The sequence below is a fragment of the Protopterus annectens genome, chromosome 1.part2 (genome assembly GCF_019279795.1).
Source record: "Protopterus annectens isolate FY-2018-M chromosome 1.part2, PAN1.0, whole genome shotgun sequence".
Classification (NCBI taxonomy): Eukaryota; Metazoa; Chordata; order Ceratodontiformes; family Protopteridae; genus Protopterus; species Protopterus annectens.
Window position 1 is genome coordinate 829,336,497 of NC_056727.1, and position 15,852 is coordinate 829,352,348.

A 15,852-nucleotide genomic window follows, 5' to 3' on the forward strand; every position below is an offset into this window, starting at 1 on the left:
TGAGTCTCTTCTGGTTATCATTATTACTAATTTCTTTCACAGGGCTACAAATATATCTCAGCGACCATCTCACATACGCATTAATAATTAAAACAATCTCAATAACTGAATCCAAGGAAGACACCATGCTTTTTGACCTTCTGGTTCTTTGCATTCTTTTTACTTTTACCTATGTGTGACCTTGGGCTGTTAGTCAGAGTACGCAGTACCAGCTACTCAAGATTCCATTAATTTTTCTTTTGGTGTATCATGCAGACATTTGTGCAGCTTCAGATCTGAAAATTATTAACATTTTCAAATATCAGAATATTTTTTCAACTAATGAACTCAGAAGCAAGTGTTGGCAGTATAGTTTGGAGATTCTTGTCAACTACCACTATACAAAATAAGCTTTTCATGTTACAGCTGTATTGTTACTATGTTTTCCATAGTAGAGAAGTCATTGTTTTCTTCTTTTGTGTGTCCCAAGAATTGTTTGCATTTGAAAAGGAGCACCTGATCTATACAATATACTAAATATTTTTAGATTCTCACCGGCCTAATTCTGGTTAAGACTCTGTAAAACTGGCAGTCAAACTAACATTAGAGTAATGTTCCTTCTTTTGCAAACAAAACAGTTCACTCCTTATAACTGGATTATTTAAAGAAGAAGCACTTATTTATTGAAGTCACTTGCAAAGCTTTTGGATGTCAGTCATTTGACCTCGGTATTTTCATTATACCTATAGTAGGATTTGCATCAGCGTGTACCATGCCAAAAAAACATTTTTATTTATAATGTACAGGTATACAATGCCTACTTGAAAGCCTGTGTTTTAATAAGTGCAAGGAGCTTGATGTATAATTGCAAACCATGTGTAAAACATGAGTTGGGTCCCTATGCTGTGTCTGTAATGCATCACTGATGAGGCTGAGGACTGCTTTTTGTCTCAGAGATCCTAGATTTAGCATGTGGTGTCTGATGTATCTCTAAATAATCACTTTTTGTTACTCTTCTAGACATTTACAGCTTGGTGTAATTCCCATTTAAGAAAAGCAGGCACAGAAATTGAAAACATAGAGGAAGACTTCAGAAATGGACTTAAACTCATGCTGCTCTTAGAAGTTATTTCAGGTCAGTTTTTTCCTATAAATTACACTTTCCTCTGCATTGAGCTCTCTTGTAATGTATATTTTCATCATTAAAATAATGGAATTGGGGAAGGGCAAATATGTCATAGCAGGCTGGTCAGGTAATATAAAAAACAGATATATATTGGTGTCTAATTTCCTCTGAGATTTGCTTCCTTTAAATTTGGCAAATAGAACAAAGTCTACAAAAGTGTTTCTCTTTCAGGACAGACACAGGACAGAACATCATACAGAGGTATTCCTCCTAACTTATAAAATAAAAAAATAAATAAATAAATAAATAAACTTGTTAGTATGTGGAGAAATGTAATGAGGAGGAATACATGGGAGTGTTGAGTGTAGCAAGTGAGAAATGACTATATCAACGAGAGATGTTTATGAGACTGTATGGGGAATAAAGAAAAATATAACAAGGGAGATGGTGCAGAGAAAGAAGAACTAATGAATTTAGCAAAAAGACTGTGAGAAGATAGAGAGAGAAAGAGGAACTGAAATGTCAGCATTTTTTCTAATTTATATGCTTTAAGCAGCTGTTGTCAATGGGGGAGGAGAGTGAAAACCAAAATAAGATGAACAGCTAGTAAAGTGTGTCCCATATGTAATCTAGTCTACATGAGACACATATTTCTTTGACTATTGTTCCATTTCCTCTCAACACTGAATACCGTAGAATCCAGTTCTACTCTGTAAGCTGAAAAGTATGGTAAGATGGAGTTTGTGTGTAAGTAAGCTGTCTAATGACAATGGTTCATGGTGGTCATAACTGACAGTGGAACCCAGACCACAGAAGATTTGGTAGGTACAAATGAATTTGTTTTATATCATGCCAGCTATAGTATAAAAATATAGGTCTGCTAACATATAGATCTGTTATATCTAATATTAAAATATAGTGTTTTGTGCATTTTGCCATAAAATACTGTGTAATACTGGAGTATCTGAGATAACAGTATATGTAATCAGGGATGCACAAGCCAGTGCATTTCTTTGTGCTGGTCCCAAGCCCGGATAAATGGGGAAGGTTGCGTCAGGAAGGGCATCTGGCGTAAAATTTTGCCAAATCATACATGCAGACAACAGTACAAAAATACATACCGGATCGTTCGAGGCCTAAGTTAACAATGACCGCCACCTGTACTGTTGGCCAACAGGGTGCTGGCGGAAATTGGGCTACTGTTGGCCGAAGGAGGAAAAGAGGGGGAAGGCATGCCCGAAGGCAGGTAAAGGCTAGGACTGTGATAGTGAGGGTCGGAACTTTGAATGTTGGTACATGACTGGTATAGGGAGAGAGCTAGCTGATATGATGGACCGAAGGAAGGTTGGTATATTGTGTATGCAAGAGACCAGATGGAAGGGGAGCAAGGCTAGGTGTATCAGAGGCGGTTTCAAATTGTTTTATCATGGTGTGGATGGTAGGAGAAATGGCGTAGGCATTATCCTGAAGGAACAGTATGCTAAGAGAGTTTTGGAGGTGAAAAGAGTGTCGGATAGAGTGATGTTTCTGAAGCTGGAAATTGATGATGTAATGATGAATGTTGTTTGTGCATATGCTCTACAAGCTGGGTGTGTGATGGATGAAAAAGAAAAATTTTGTAGTGAGTTGGATGAAGTGGTGATGACTGTACCCAAGGGTGAGAGACTGGTGATTGGAGCAGATTTCAATGGGCATGTTGGTGAAGGGAACAGAGGGGATGAGGGAGTGATGGGTAGGTATGGTGTTAAGCAAAGGAATGCAGAAGGTCAGATGGTAGTGGATTTTGTGAAAAGGATGGACATGGCTGTGATAAATACGTATTTTAACAAGAGGGAGGAGCATAGGGTGACATACAAGAGTGGAGGAAGATGCACACAGGTGGACTATATGTTATGTAGAAGGGCCAGTCTGAAGGAGATTGGAGACTGTAAAAGTGGTGGCAAGGGAAAGTGTAGTTAGGCAGCATAGGATGGTGGTTTGTAGGATGACATTGGTGATCAAAAAGAGGAGGATGAGTGTGAGGGCAGCACCAAGGATCAAATGGTGGAAATTGAAAAAGGGTAATTGTGAGGTGATGTTCAGGGAAGAGTTAAGATAGGCACTGGGTGGCAGTGAAGAGTTACCGAATAGCTGGGTAACTACAGCAGAACTAGTAAGAGAGATGGCCAGAAAGGTGCTTGGTGTGACATCTGGAAAGAGGAAGGAGGACAAGGAGACCTGGTGGTGGAATGAAGAAGTACAGGAGAGTATATAGAGAAAGAGGCTGGCAAAAAAGAAGTGGGATTGTCAAAGAGATGAAGAAAGTAGGCAAGAGTATAAAGAGATGAGGTGCATGGCAAAGAGAGAGGTGGCGAAGGCTAAGGATAAGGCATATAAAGAGTTGTATAAAAGGTTCGGCACTAAGGAGGGAGAAAAGGACTTGTACCGATTGGCTAGACAGAGGGAACGAGCTAGTAAAGATGTACAGCACGTATGGGTGATAAAGGATAATAAGGGAAACAAGCAAGGAGAGTGTGTTGAGCAGATGGAAAGAGTACTTTGAGGGGTTGATGAATGAAGAGAATGAGAGGGGAGAGAAGGCTGGATGATGTGCGGATAGTGAATCATGAAGTGCAGTAGATTAGCAAGGAGGAAGTAAGGATAGTTATGAAGAGGATGAAGAACGGAAAGGCCGTTGGTCCAGATGACATACCTGTGGAAGCATGGTGGTGTTTAGGTGAAATGGCAGTGGAGTTTTTAACTAGATTGTTTAATGAAATCTTGGAAAGTGAGAGGATGCCTGAGGAATGGAGAAAAAGTGTTTTGGTACCGATTTTTAAGAATAAGGGTGATGTGCAGAGCTGTAGTAACTACAGAGGGATTAAACTGATCAGTCACAGCATGAAGTTATGGGAAAGAGTAGTGGAAGCTAGGTTAAGAAGGGAGGTGATGATTAGTGATCAGCAGTATGGTTTCATTCCAGGAAAGAGCACTACAGATGCGATGTTTGCTCTGAGAGTGTTGATGGAGAAGTACAGAGAAGGTCAGAAGGAGTTGCATTGTGTCTTTGTGGATTTAGAGAAAGCATATGACAGGGTGCCTAGAGAGTTGTGGTATTGTATGAGGAAGTCGGGAGTGTCAGAGAACTATGTAAGAGTGGTACAGGATATGTACGAGGGTAGTGTGACAGTGGTGAGGTCTGCGGTGGGAGTGACGGATGCATTTAAGGTGGAGGTGGGATTACATCAAGGATCAGCTCTGAGCCCTTTCTTATTTGCAATGGTGATGGACAGGTTGACAGACGAGATCAGACAGGAGTCCCCGTGGACTATGATGTTTGCAGATGACATTGTGATCTGTAGTGAGAGTAGGGAACAGATGGAGGAGACCCTGGAGAGATGGAGATATGCTTTAGAGAGAAGAGGAATGAAGGTCAGCAGGACTAAGACAGAATATATGTGTGTGAATGAGAGGGAGGATAGAGGAATAGTGAGGATGCAGGGAGTAGAGGTGGTGAAGGTGGATGAGTTTAAGTACTTGGGATCAACAGTTCAGAGTAATGGTGAGTGTGGAAGAGAGGTGAAGAAGAAAGTACAGGCAGGATGGAGTGGGTGGAGAAGAGTGTCAGGAGTGATTTGTGACAGGCGAGTACCAGTAAGAGTGAAAGGGAAGGTCTACAAGAGGGTAGTGAGACCAGCTATGTTATATGGGTTGGAGACAGTGGCATTGACAAAAAGGCAGGAATCAGAGCTTGACATGGCAGAGCTGAAGATGTTAAGATTTGCACTGGGTGTGACAAGGATGGACAGGATTAGGAATAAGTATATTAAAGGGTCAGCCCAGGTTGGAAGGTTTGGAGACAAAGCCAGAGAGGCAAGATTATGTTGGTTTGGACATGTGCTGAGGAGGGATGCAGAGTATATTGGGAAAAAGATGCTAAGGATGAAGCTGCCAGGTAACAGGAAAAGAGGGAGGCCTAAGATAAGGTTTATGGATGTGGTGAGACAGGACATGCAGGTGGTTGGTGTGACAGAGCAAGATGCAGAGGACAGGAAGAAATGGAAACAGTTGATCTGCTGTGGCGACCCCTAATGGGAGCAGCCGAAAGAAGAAGAAGAAGAAGATGAACTACTTTCATTTCTAGTTACCAAAATGTTTCCTCTGGTAGTCCAGTCGATTGTTAATTGGTTATCTTGTCTTTAACATGCAAAAGTATATAGATGGCGCAATCTACCATCTATAGATTGACAGTAAATAAGTTCATTTTGAGTTACAGCAGTTCGTATTTTTACACAAAAGTTATTTTACATTCTTTAATGAGAATAAAAATAGTTACAAAGTGCATTTTAATTAATGCTGTGGTAAAAACAATTAAGTACAATAATGAGGTTCTTGCCAACCAAAAAAAAAGAGTCACTTAAGAACCATTTAAGTTTTAACTAATTCACAATATCCACTCTGAATTTGCCAAATGATTTTCATTTCAGGTGAAAGACTACCAAAACCAGACAGAGGAAAGATGCGATTCCATAGGATTGCTAATGTCAACAAGGCCCTGGACTTTATTGCTAGTAAAGGAGTGAAACTTGTATCTATTGGAGCAGAAGGTAATTTATATTTTAGTCCTTCAGTGCAATGCACATTTACACTTGTAATATTTTGATGCATTTGTTATGTGGCCAAAACAAAGCTAGCCAGAAAAAGACGTGATTCCATATCACTGCTAACATCAGCAAAGACCAGGATTTTATTACTACTAAACATCCTTTGTACTAGCAATACTAGACACCCACTACAAAAGCTGGTACATAAGAAAGACGCACTTCATTGGAAATCTTTTTGCACAGAAATATAAGCTTAAAAGTTCTACAGCATTAAAGTCAGTACATTGTAAAAACACACAAGAACTGAAACATAAGTTTTAGGGATAGTCTTACTTCAAACTATGCAGTGTGGGGGATCTGTGTCCTTGGAGGAGGTTGCACAAGTGCACAACATATATTCTGTTACAGCCTGAGGACATGTTCCATTGCTAAGTTCAAGTAAGACACCATAGATTCAAAGATGATTCCTGATTAGGAAATCTACGGACATAATATGCAGAATGTGATGCCTTGCACCAGTATGATTGCCAACAGGGTAACATTTTGCATTTTTATTTTATGTATTTTTTAATTGGATAAATCCATTAAGCTGAAGTGTCCATTTAAGGGACAACAGGGACAACCTTGGAAGTACTATCTGTCTGAATGACCTTTTCAGATTCACACACGTCTTGCAAGTGGAAATGGAAATATCCAAGCTCTGTAGTACAGAGCAAAGCTCCTTAACAACTTACAGGTTTAACCATTTCAGTAACACAAACACACACACACACACACACACACACACACACACACACACACAAAAAAAAATTCAGACTCACAGATATATGCATGCATATATATATATATATATATAGTTGGAAATGGGAAGGTAAAAGACAATGCTGCAGGAGCTGTTATATTGGGTTATTGCTGCCTTCAGCCTCAATGAACTAAAACTAAAAACAGCCAACAAAGTGGAAACACAACTAAATAAACTAGAGCCACAATGGCAGTGTGCGAAGAATATCACTAGGTAAATAGAAACTGCAGTACTTAAAAAGAAAGACATGACATAGGTAAGCACTTTTGTACTTTAATTTCTAGAACTTCATCAGACCAAATAATATACATCACAACACAATTTAAAAAGTAAGCAATAAAATCACGTTACCAAATAACCAATCAAATCTGATAAAATACTAACCAATATAATTAAATGCAAAATGTTTTGTAAAAAAAAAACATTTAATATTGATGCTCTCATTTAATCCAGGCATTTATCTGCATTTAATAATATTTGACACCTGGTTTCCTTACATTCAAGCATGCTAACTAAATCATCCACATGATCTACATAATACAACGTGTCAACCACAAAGGAAGTACATTTCTTAAAGAGACAACATCAATGACGTTTAATTGAAAATTTGGAGATACGGGCGCTAACACTGGAGTATTTAGGATAAAATATGACATTATCAAAGTAGTTGTTGAGGCCAAAAAGGTTACAAAACCTTAGTCTCTGAGTTGGGGGAAGAACAGTTAGACAAGGAAGCCTATTGGAGGTTACTTCCTCTGTATATGATGTCTGAAGTGAGGTCTAGCTGAATTTGTGTACATTTTGAGAATGTATATAGAGGGTAGAAATCTTATTTATAGCACATTTTTAGTATGACAGGCAGAAAGCTGAAGATGTTTTTTTTTTTTAGAAATATATCAGTTATCTGTGAGGCATTTTTGACTTTTGCCTTATCTTCCCACTATTTTTTCTCCACATAATATTGTACAATACGCATTTTGAGACCTGAGCAGCAAAAACATTCACATGTTTGTTCTTGTATGACTTCTTCTTCTTCTTTTCTTTCGGCTTTTGCTCTTGTATGACAAATCCCAGAATATATTTTTCAGCCCATATGTACACGCTGTCCTGAGATTTTATTCAGCAAAGGCCATATGTAATTAGGTTTATTTGCTTTGCTTAGAGTCAATGCCGATCATACATCATTTTCAATTTGTTCCTATTTTTGTTTTTAAATTAAGATTAAAGGTTTAGATTAAAAAAGGATCTGTTATATGGTTTATATTTTTTTAAAGAATGATGTATTCAGTTTGATGAGATTACATTTACTTACAGTCTCTGAGTCAGATATAGAGTTGTACACATTTATCAGCGCTAAAGTTTGTCACCTCACCCTATCAGTTCTTTGCAGATAGTGGAAGAGGAGGAGAAGGAGGAAGCAAGGGCAGTGACATATGTTTTCTGAGTTCAAAGATATCTGCAGATGGTAACTGCAGGAGTGAAATTAGAAGATGTTTGCTTCTTGGGAGGAAAGGTATGACAAATTTGAATTTTAAAGAGCAAATACGTCAACTTGTCAACAATAACAAAAATAAAACATACAATTCAAGCTATGTTTTCCGAGTAATAACTTATGATTATGAGAGTTGGGCTATAAGTAAAACTGTGGACTAGAAGCATCAATGCTCTGAACTGTAGTGTTAAAGAAAACTTAAACATTTCACGGACTGCATGAAGATCAAATCGGTCATAATAATTCTAGGAAAGATCAAAGGCAAAAGAAGAAATGTCAGCAGTGGATGGATAGACATTATTATTATTATTATTATTATTATTATTATTATTATTATTATTATTATTATTACCATTATTTATTTTTTGGTCTCATTATAGCCGAGGACCAGCTGCTCCCAGGAGGCTGTCCTCAGTCACTAGATCTACTGAACCTAACTAGCCTCCACCAGACATTTTCTGACTCATGCTCAGGGCCAATGAGAAGGTTGAGGCAACTTGGGGTCGCATCACACTGCTGTTGAAGAGGATTGTTTTGTTATATGCCTATGATCCCATCTTCCAAGTGCACTCATCTGAGGAAAGGATGTGCCATAGGCATTACTAGTGTAACATCTTTGGTGAATCAGTCACAGCACCCCTGATGACAAAGAATACATACATACATATAAATATTTCAAGCACAGGCAATAATGCCCTTCTAGCCTACCAATATACCAAAACAGCTGTTCCCATAATATGTGTCCAGGCTGTTCTTAAAAATATCTAAACTAGTACTTGCTTTGATATAATTTGTAGTCTATTCCATGCATCAGCTTCTCTCCCAAAGAACCAATTAGTACACTTCTCATTCCTATAGAATCTTCTACATAGGTTGTCTGATGATTCTCTAGTACTTTTTGATAATTCCATATTTTCCCAGAGGTAATTGTCTCTTGATGCCCTATATACCAGAATAGGGTCTCCTCTTAAATATCTATATGAGAAAATGTACAAGTTCAGATATTTTAGTCTTTCATAATAACTTAGATTTTCACGTCCATAGATGCCCATGGTATATTTCTGTTTTACTCTTTCCAGTTTACTCATGCCTGTTTTCTTATAAGGTTTCCATATTCCTATTCTATACTCAAGTTTGTGTGTAATGTAACTAACAAACAATGACTTTATAATTTCTGATTTCCTAGACTTTACAAATCTTTTTATACAACCTATAGTTCTAGATCTATCATTAACCGATTGGTTGATATGATTAGAAAAACTCAAAGCTGACTCTTCCCATATACCCAGGTCCGTAAGTGAATCTACAGTTGCAATCACGGTGTGCTGTATTAAATATTCACCTTTCAATTTATGTTTCCCAGTCCCAAATCTCATATGCTTAGTTTTTGATGAATTTATCAGCATATTATTCTCCTGTACCCAAATGGTCAATTTTGTCAAGTTTTTTTGAAGGCACACCATATCTGTAACACATTAGTTTACCCATTTTCAAGTCAATTGCATACAGACTATAGAACACCAAAGATGAAAAAGATAGATCTGAAAGGTACAATCTACACAAGTATGGGCCTGGGACAGAACCCTGTGGAACAGCTTGACTGGAACCTTCAATTTTACCTGTCCAAGTGCTTTATGATACTTACCGTGTCCTATTTGCAAGCCATGAAGCTATCTATCTTATCAAGTGTATATCAATACCAAGTTGTTCTAATTTAGTGATCAGTATTTTGTGTATGACCCTATTAAATTCTGAAGTTAGGTCTGTATAAATTACAATCTAGCACAATCTTTCATTAATAGCTGTTATTATACTGTCACAGAACATGCAGGTAATAATAGATCTATTCAACATATTCATGCTGATGTATGGTTTCAAGTACTAACCTTTCCAATTCTGACAATAGTTTATCAAATATAACCTTATCCATTATTTTTCACAACAAGAAAGTAAACTTATGGAGCTGTATGAGTCTGGGTTTGTCCTACTGCCCTTACCCTTAAAGTCAGGTTTAACAAGTACATGTCTCCAATCTTGAGGAATCTCCCCATATTTGCATGACCTAATAAGTAACAGATGTAATGGTACTGTAAGATCATGTCCAAGTATTTTCAGGTCATTATTGCTAATTCTGCCTCCTCTGTGTGCTTTGTTTTGATCCAATTTGTGTAGCTCTTTTTTCAATATACCTCCAAAAATTACTCACGAAGCTGTAATAGCCACAGAAACATGTCTTCATAACTCACAACTCATGCTCAGTTCAAAAAAGACCAAACTACTACTTTTATTCCCCAAATCCCACGCTCATGAAAACACAAAATTTAAAGTCCTCCCTCTTGATAATACAACCTATTGAAGTCACTTCTCATAGCAATCTATTAGGGGTGATAGTGGATGATAATGTTATATTCAACCTGCTTCTGCAAAATTGCATAAGAAAAAACTCATCAAAAACTAGGAATGCTTTACAGAGCAAAAACTTTCTCATCAACACAACTATAACTACTCTTGTCACTACATATCTCCTCCCCACTCTTCATTATGGTGCTCCCATCCTTACTAACCTCCAGGCTTCACAAAAATTAAAACCTGAACAGTGCTATAACAAAGTGCAGCACATAATGCTTTTAGAAGCCACCACTGTATAGCACTGAAAAGCCTAAATTGGTTAGAACTGCCAATCAACTAACATATACATAGCTTCTTACCACCTATAAAATTATCCAGCATTCATCTGCCTGTCCAGCATTAAAAAACATTCTACACAACTATGTTCCCAGTTGGTCATTGTGATTCAGTGAGCAAACACTCTTGTCTATCTACAAACCTAGCAAATCTGTCGGGCATTGTCTTTAGTTGTACAAGGTTGCTAAGGCCTGGAACTCCTTACCTGTATCCATCAGGTCTATACTCTCCATCCCAAATTTCAAAACCACTCTGAAAGATGTCCTAGCTAAAATCTGGCTCTATTTGTGCTCAAAACCAGGATAAACTATATCCCTTAATGTGAACAAGTACATTTTCATTCCTTATACCTCCTTACTTTCCCTTCTTCAATTCCTTCCTTACTGCTAGCTAATTCTGTTCCCTGACTTTCTCTCTAAATATACCATAAGCCTGTTTTTCCCTTACATCATATGGTAAATCATATTTGTATTAGACTAACTTACCTTTAATTTCTCTACAAACTTTCTACATTTTCTCTAAATATTAAATGATTGTTATATATCTTGTATTGATTCTTAACGAATGTTTTATGCTATGTCTAATTTGTTATGATTATTTAAACTGCAGATTTTTTTTGTTTTATTTTTGAAGATTGTAACATTATTGTTGTTGAAAATTTTTTTTAATAATTTTGAGCTTTTCTCCCCTGGCCTCCCCTGAAAATTGGCTCCTACACAGTTGGGCTTTAATGGTAAATACATGTCAATAAATAAATAAATATAATTTGATTTCAATATCTGAGGTTACCTGAATGTCACTAGGACAATTTATCACCCCTTTTGTGGAGACAAACTGATTTGTGTAACATTTTGTAAATATATCTGTAATCTGGTGGGTCTGAGAATACATTTTAGAATCTACACACAGTTTATTAATTAATTAATCAATTAATTAATTAATTAATTTATTTTACATTTGTTTACTGGGATGGTCCAACTGGAACAGTGCCCATTTTCAGTGGAGGCCCAGGGAGAAAAGCTCCAGTCATAGCTTACATACAAATTGCCACAAAAAACAGAATAATAGAAAAAATGTAATGAATGTTAACACATTTACAAGATAAAAAATGTATAAAATATACACAGTAGTCAAGCAGAACAAGATATTAAACACTTAAAAAAAGACAACAATACATGGCTTAACTTATGTTTGAGGAAGAGCATAACATTAATTAGGAAGTTAGGCAGGGAGAATCACCTAGGCAAATAGTGCATAGTTAATAGTACTTCAGTGGTGAGAGTTGCAGTTAGGAATGTAACTACTTACAGAGGAGTAGTGTTGTTAAAAGAGATAGGCAACTAGAGTTAATACGTACAGCAAAATTGTATAAGTAATGCCTAAGTTAGTATTTAACCTGGAGTATTATATGTGCAAAGCCAGGATTCATTTAAGTGTATTTTGAGAGATATTTTGACTTGATTATGGTTGCTTATGGATCTAATACTATGTGGAAGGATATTCCAATTCTTTGCAACAATGAGAAAAGAGAATTTCCTGCTGTATTGGATACTTTGGATACTTGGAGTAAGTCTATGTTAGATGACTGAAGAGTATGAATGTTAGAGTAGGGTTGTAGAAGATTTTTTAGAGAAGGTATGTTATCAGGATTATACATTATTTGGTAAGCCATTATTAATTGGTTATAGTTCAGGACATGGGGTAGTTCCAACCAAGAAGGATTTTTTAGGCATTGACAGTGATGGGTTGAATGTGTGGAATCCATTGCAAATTTGGCAATCTTATTGTAACATGACCCTAATTTACTTAGTTCTATCTTTTTGAGATAGGTGAGTATGGGGGAGGCATTTAAGAGTGAGGCGAGAAGGCGGGTTCTAGCTATGGCTATCCTTGCAGTGTCTGTTAAGGATTTTTTGTTTCTATACATTGTTCCTATTTTCTTATAAACTTTTTTGATTGTGTTAGAAATGTGTATATCAAATTTTAGTCTGTTGTCGATTATGATGCCTAATAGTTTTATTTGAAAAGCTGGGAAAATCCTAGTATTATTACTGGCAGCGATTTAAAAGTTAGATTGGAGGCTAGCAGGTTTAGATGGATAAAAGATCATAAGTTTAGTTTTAATAGGGTTGAAAATGAGTTGTGAGTTTGCTAGCCAAGTTTCAATATCAGAGAAGGCCTTTTGTGTAACTGTATGAAGTTGAGTTATTGTGGATGCAGCACATATGAGGATCAAATCATCTGCATTCTGCATATTGTATGATAACTGCTTGAAAGGAGGCAGTATTAAGTCCACTTATGAAAATGCTGAAGAAGACAGGCCCTAGAACTGAATTTGTATATCTTTTATACATACATACATACATACACATGGGTCTATATTAAAAGACCGAAGAGGTGTTTCAGCGAATACCTCTTGGTCGACACGTAATGAGCGAACGCACTAAAGTGCGAAAGCTCAAAACGGCGCTCTCTCTCCCTGAGAAGGAAACCCCTAGCACAAACACACACACTTTAAAACATAACGTGGGGTGCTTCACCCCCACACCCCCAATGTGGGGGGATGTGCCCCCCACAGTCCCCCTAAATAAATATACCAATTCCAAGATCGCACTACAGTGAGGAAAGGGGCGAACACATAGGAATGGCCAAGCGATTTCTTTCCCAGGGAAAGAAATCGCTGTTTTGAGCATTCGCGCTTTAGTGCATTCGCTCATTACATGTCAACCAACAGGTGTTCACTGAAACACCTCTTCGGTCTTTTAATATAGACCCCATACATATATATATTTATTTGTATATCTTTACTATTACCACATCTTATGTATCTATAAAATGGTTTCCTATTATGCTCAATATCCTTGCATACATTTTCTTCAAATTTTTCTTGATCTTGTCCCAAACTATGTTTAATTTGTTGGTCCAGCTTGACTACATTTCTATTTCTTATATTTTTATCTCTCATCTTAATCAAGTATCTTGTTATTATAAAAATATATCCTCCTGAAGCTGTGTGCCTAGATCTTGATGCTAAACTTTTTTTTTTGCATTCAAACAATTTCTCTTTTCAAAACTTTTTACATTCTTTCTGCAGTTTTTCCAATGAATGCATCACTCCAACTAGTTTTACACAGTGCTTTGCTTCCATATAATCTGTTATTAATGTTCTGTGCATTGGTTTAGATTTCAGTCTGAAAAAAATTATCTAGCAACAAATTAACCTCTATAACCCCATGATCACTGCACATCAATGGTGGAAAAACTTGAAGTGAAGTAACAGCAATTTCTTTAGGAACACAAACAGTGTCTAGTATGTTCCATTCCCTGGTAGGCTTTTTTGCAATCTGAAGCAATTGCTGTTTCTAATTGCTGTTTCTAAACATATGTTGTAAATAATTTCCCTTACTAATGTTATTGAATCAATACTATTCCAGTCTGTTTCTGGTAAACATAAGTCCCCAGCCACTATTATTCTTTCTCCTGTGTTTCATGCAAGAAATGTGTGAATTCTTCTAGGTCATCAGCACTTGACTTTGGTGGTCTATATACTGCAACAAATGTTATATGTACCAGAGTTGTCTTTATTGTCGCAGTTATACAATCTACAGTATAGGTGTTATCACTGAACATTTATCACTGAACATGTAATAACCATGTCTCATAACAATCTCATAACAATGCTTCCATATATTTCCAGTCTCTACTAGGGATCAACTCCAAGGAACATCCAAATGTGCATCCCAACCCTCAGGTCGGGCATGCTCATCATCCTCACCTGCTCCATCAAACATGCAAATGGCTAATTGAAGATATGTCATCTGGGCCATATACAGGGTTCTGTCCTTCTACACTATTGATGTAGCTGGACAGACAGCAGTACTGAAGTAATGAAATGGAAGTTACGAGAACTTAAAGAAACACTGTGGATGTCCTTGATGTCATAAAGTGTTGAACTTGACTAAACAATAACAAAATGTTTGTAATATAAAAACTCAAATAACTTTACTTGGAAGATGAATACTCCTATAACTCCAGTAACTGTAAAGTTTAATGATTAACAGTATTGATGATAAAAAATGTGGTCTGGCTCTTCTATTTATAGATGCTTAACAGATATATTTATATTTTTCCAGCTTAATTTTTGGCTGAACATTAAAGATTACTCAAAATATAAGCAGACTCCAAGAGATTGTGAAATAATTGTATTGACTCCTATTTATCATCCTCAAGTTAAGTTATAAGACTCTTTTCTTGCAAAATCTTTATATTGTCCATCCTTAAACCATAAAAGCTATTCAAAATATTAATCCTGCATTTTCAGACTGTTGATGTTGGCAATGTCTGAGAAATTACAAAGGAAGTGGGTCCATATTTTTCTTACTATCCAAAACTTGTTTTTTAGGGAGATCATTGGAAATTGTATTATTTACTCTATGAGGAGAAAACCGAAACATAAAATATCTGACTATTTCTTGCAAAATGTTTTTGAATTTGTCTTCCTACTAATATTTCCATCTCTGAAGCTAAATTATTTTGGAGATTGCATCTTGGGAAATTTATTACAATAAATTGGAAGTGTATACAATTGCAAGACATTGTGAGCTGGTATAAATTTATAAAAGTTTTCTTGTTTGTTTTAAAGAAATTTTATTATAAAATTGTGAGAGTGCTTTCGAAAAATAAGAATTCTTGGATTAAAGTTTGAGATATTTTAGATAATGTAGATAACTAGTTTTGTAATTTGCTTCAATAGATATTTATTTCATTAATTAAAAATATGTTCAAGCAGTGTTAATTTTATTCATAAACATTCTTTATTCTTTGTTAGAGTTAATTAATTGATGTTTAGATTATATTGACATTGTCTGGCTAAGGCTCCTTAGCTCTCCCTAATCCCACTTTCCCTTTCTTTATTTTACTTTTTTATTTTATTTTTTTTTTTATTTTTGCATTTATTAATCAGGTAAGTATGTTGTTTTGAAGACTACTTTTTGGTCATGACCCAAGCCACAAGACATACACAGACAATTTTTTTTTACATAATGTATATAATGAACCTTGCCAACCAGAAGGCAATTAAGACAAGATAAAATAACAACAACTGTGTTTTAGCAGTATTATATATATATATATATATATATATATATATATATATATATATATATATAGATATAGAGAGAGAGAG

General features: G+C 36.2%; 1 protein-coding gene across 2 annotated transcripts in view; it reads left to right on the top strand.

Moving 5' to 3' along the window:
• ACTN2 (actinin alpha 2) overlaps window positions 1–15,852 on the top strand; it is a 575,275-nt gene that overhangs the window by 97,283 nt on the left and 462,140 nt on the right. For both annotated transcript variants that reach the window (XM_044059081.1, XM_044059086.1), the window contains exons 2-3: window positions 1,000–1,114; window positions 5,572–5,691. In XM_044059081.1, the coding sequence (XP_043915016.1) occupies window positions 1,000–1,114; window positions 5,572–5,691 (235 nt within the window). The remainder of the gene's footprint in view (window positions 1–999; window positions 1,115–5,571; window positions 5,692–15,852) is intronic.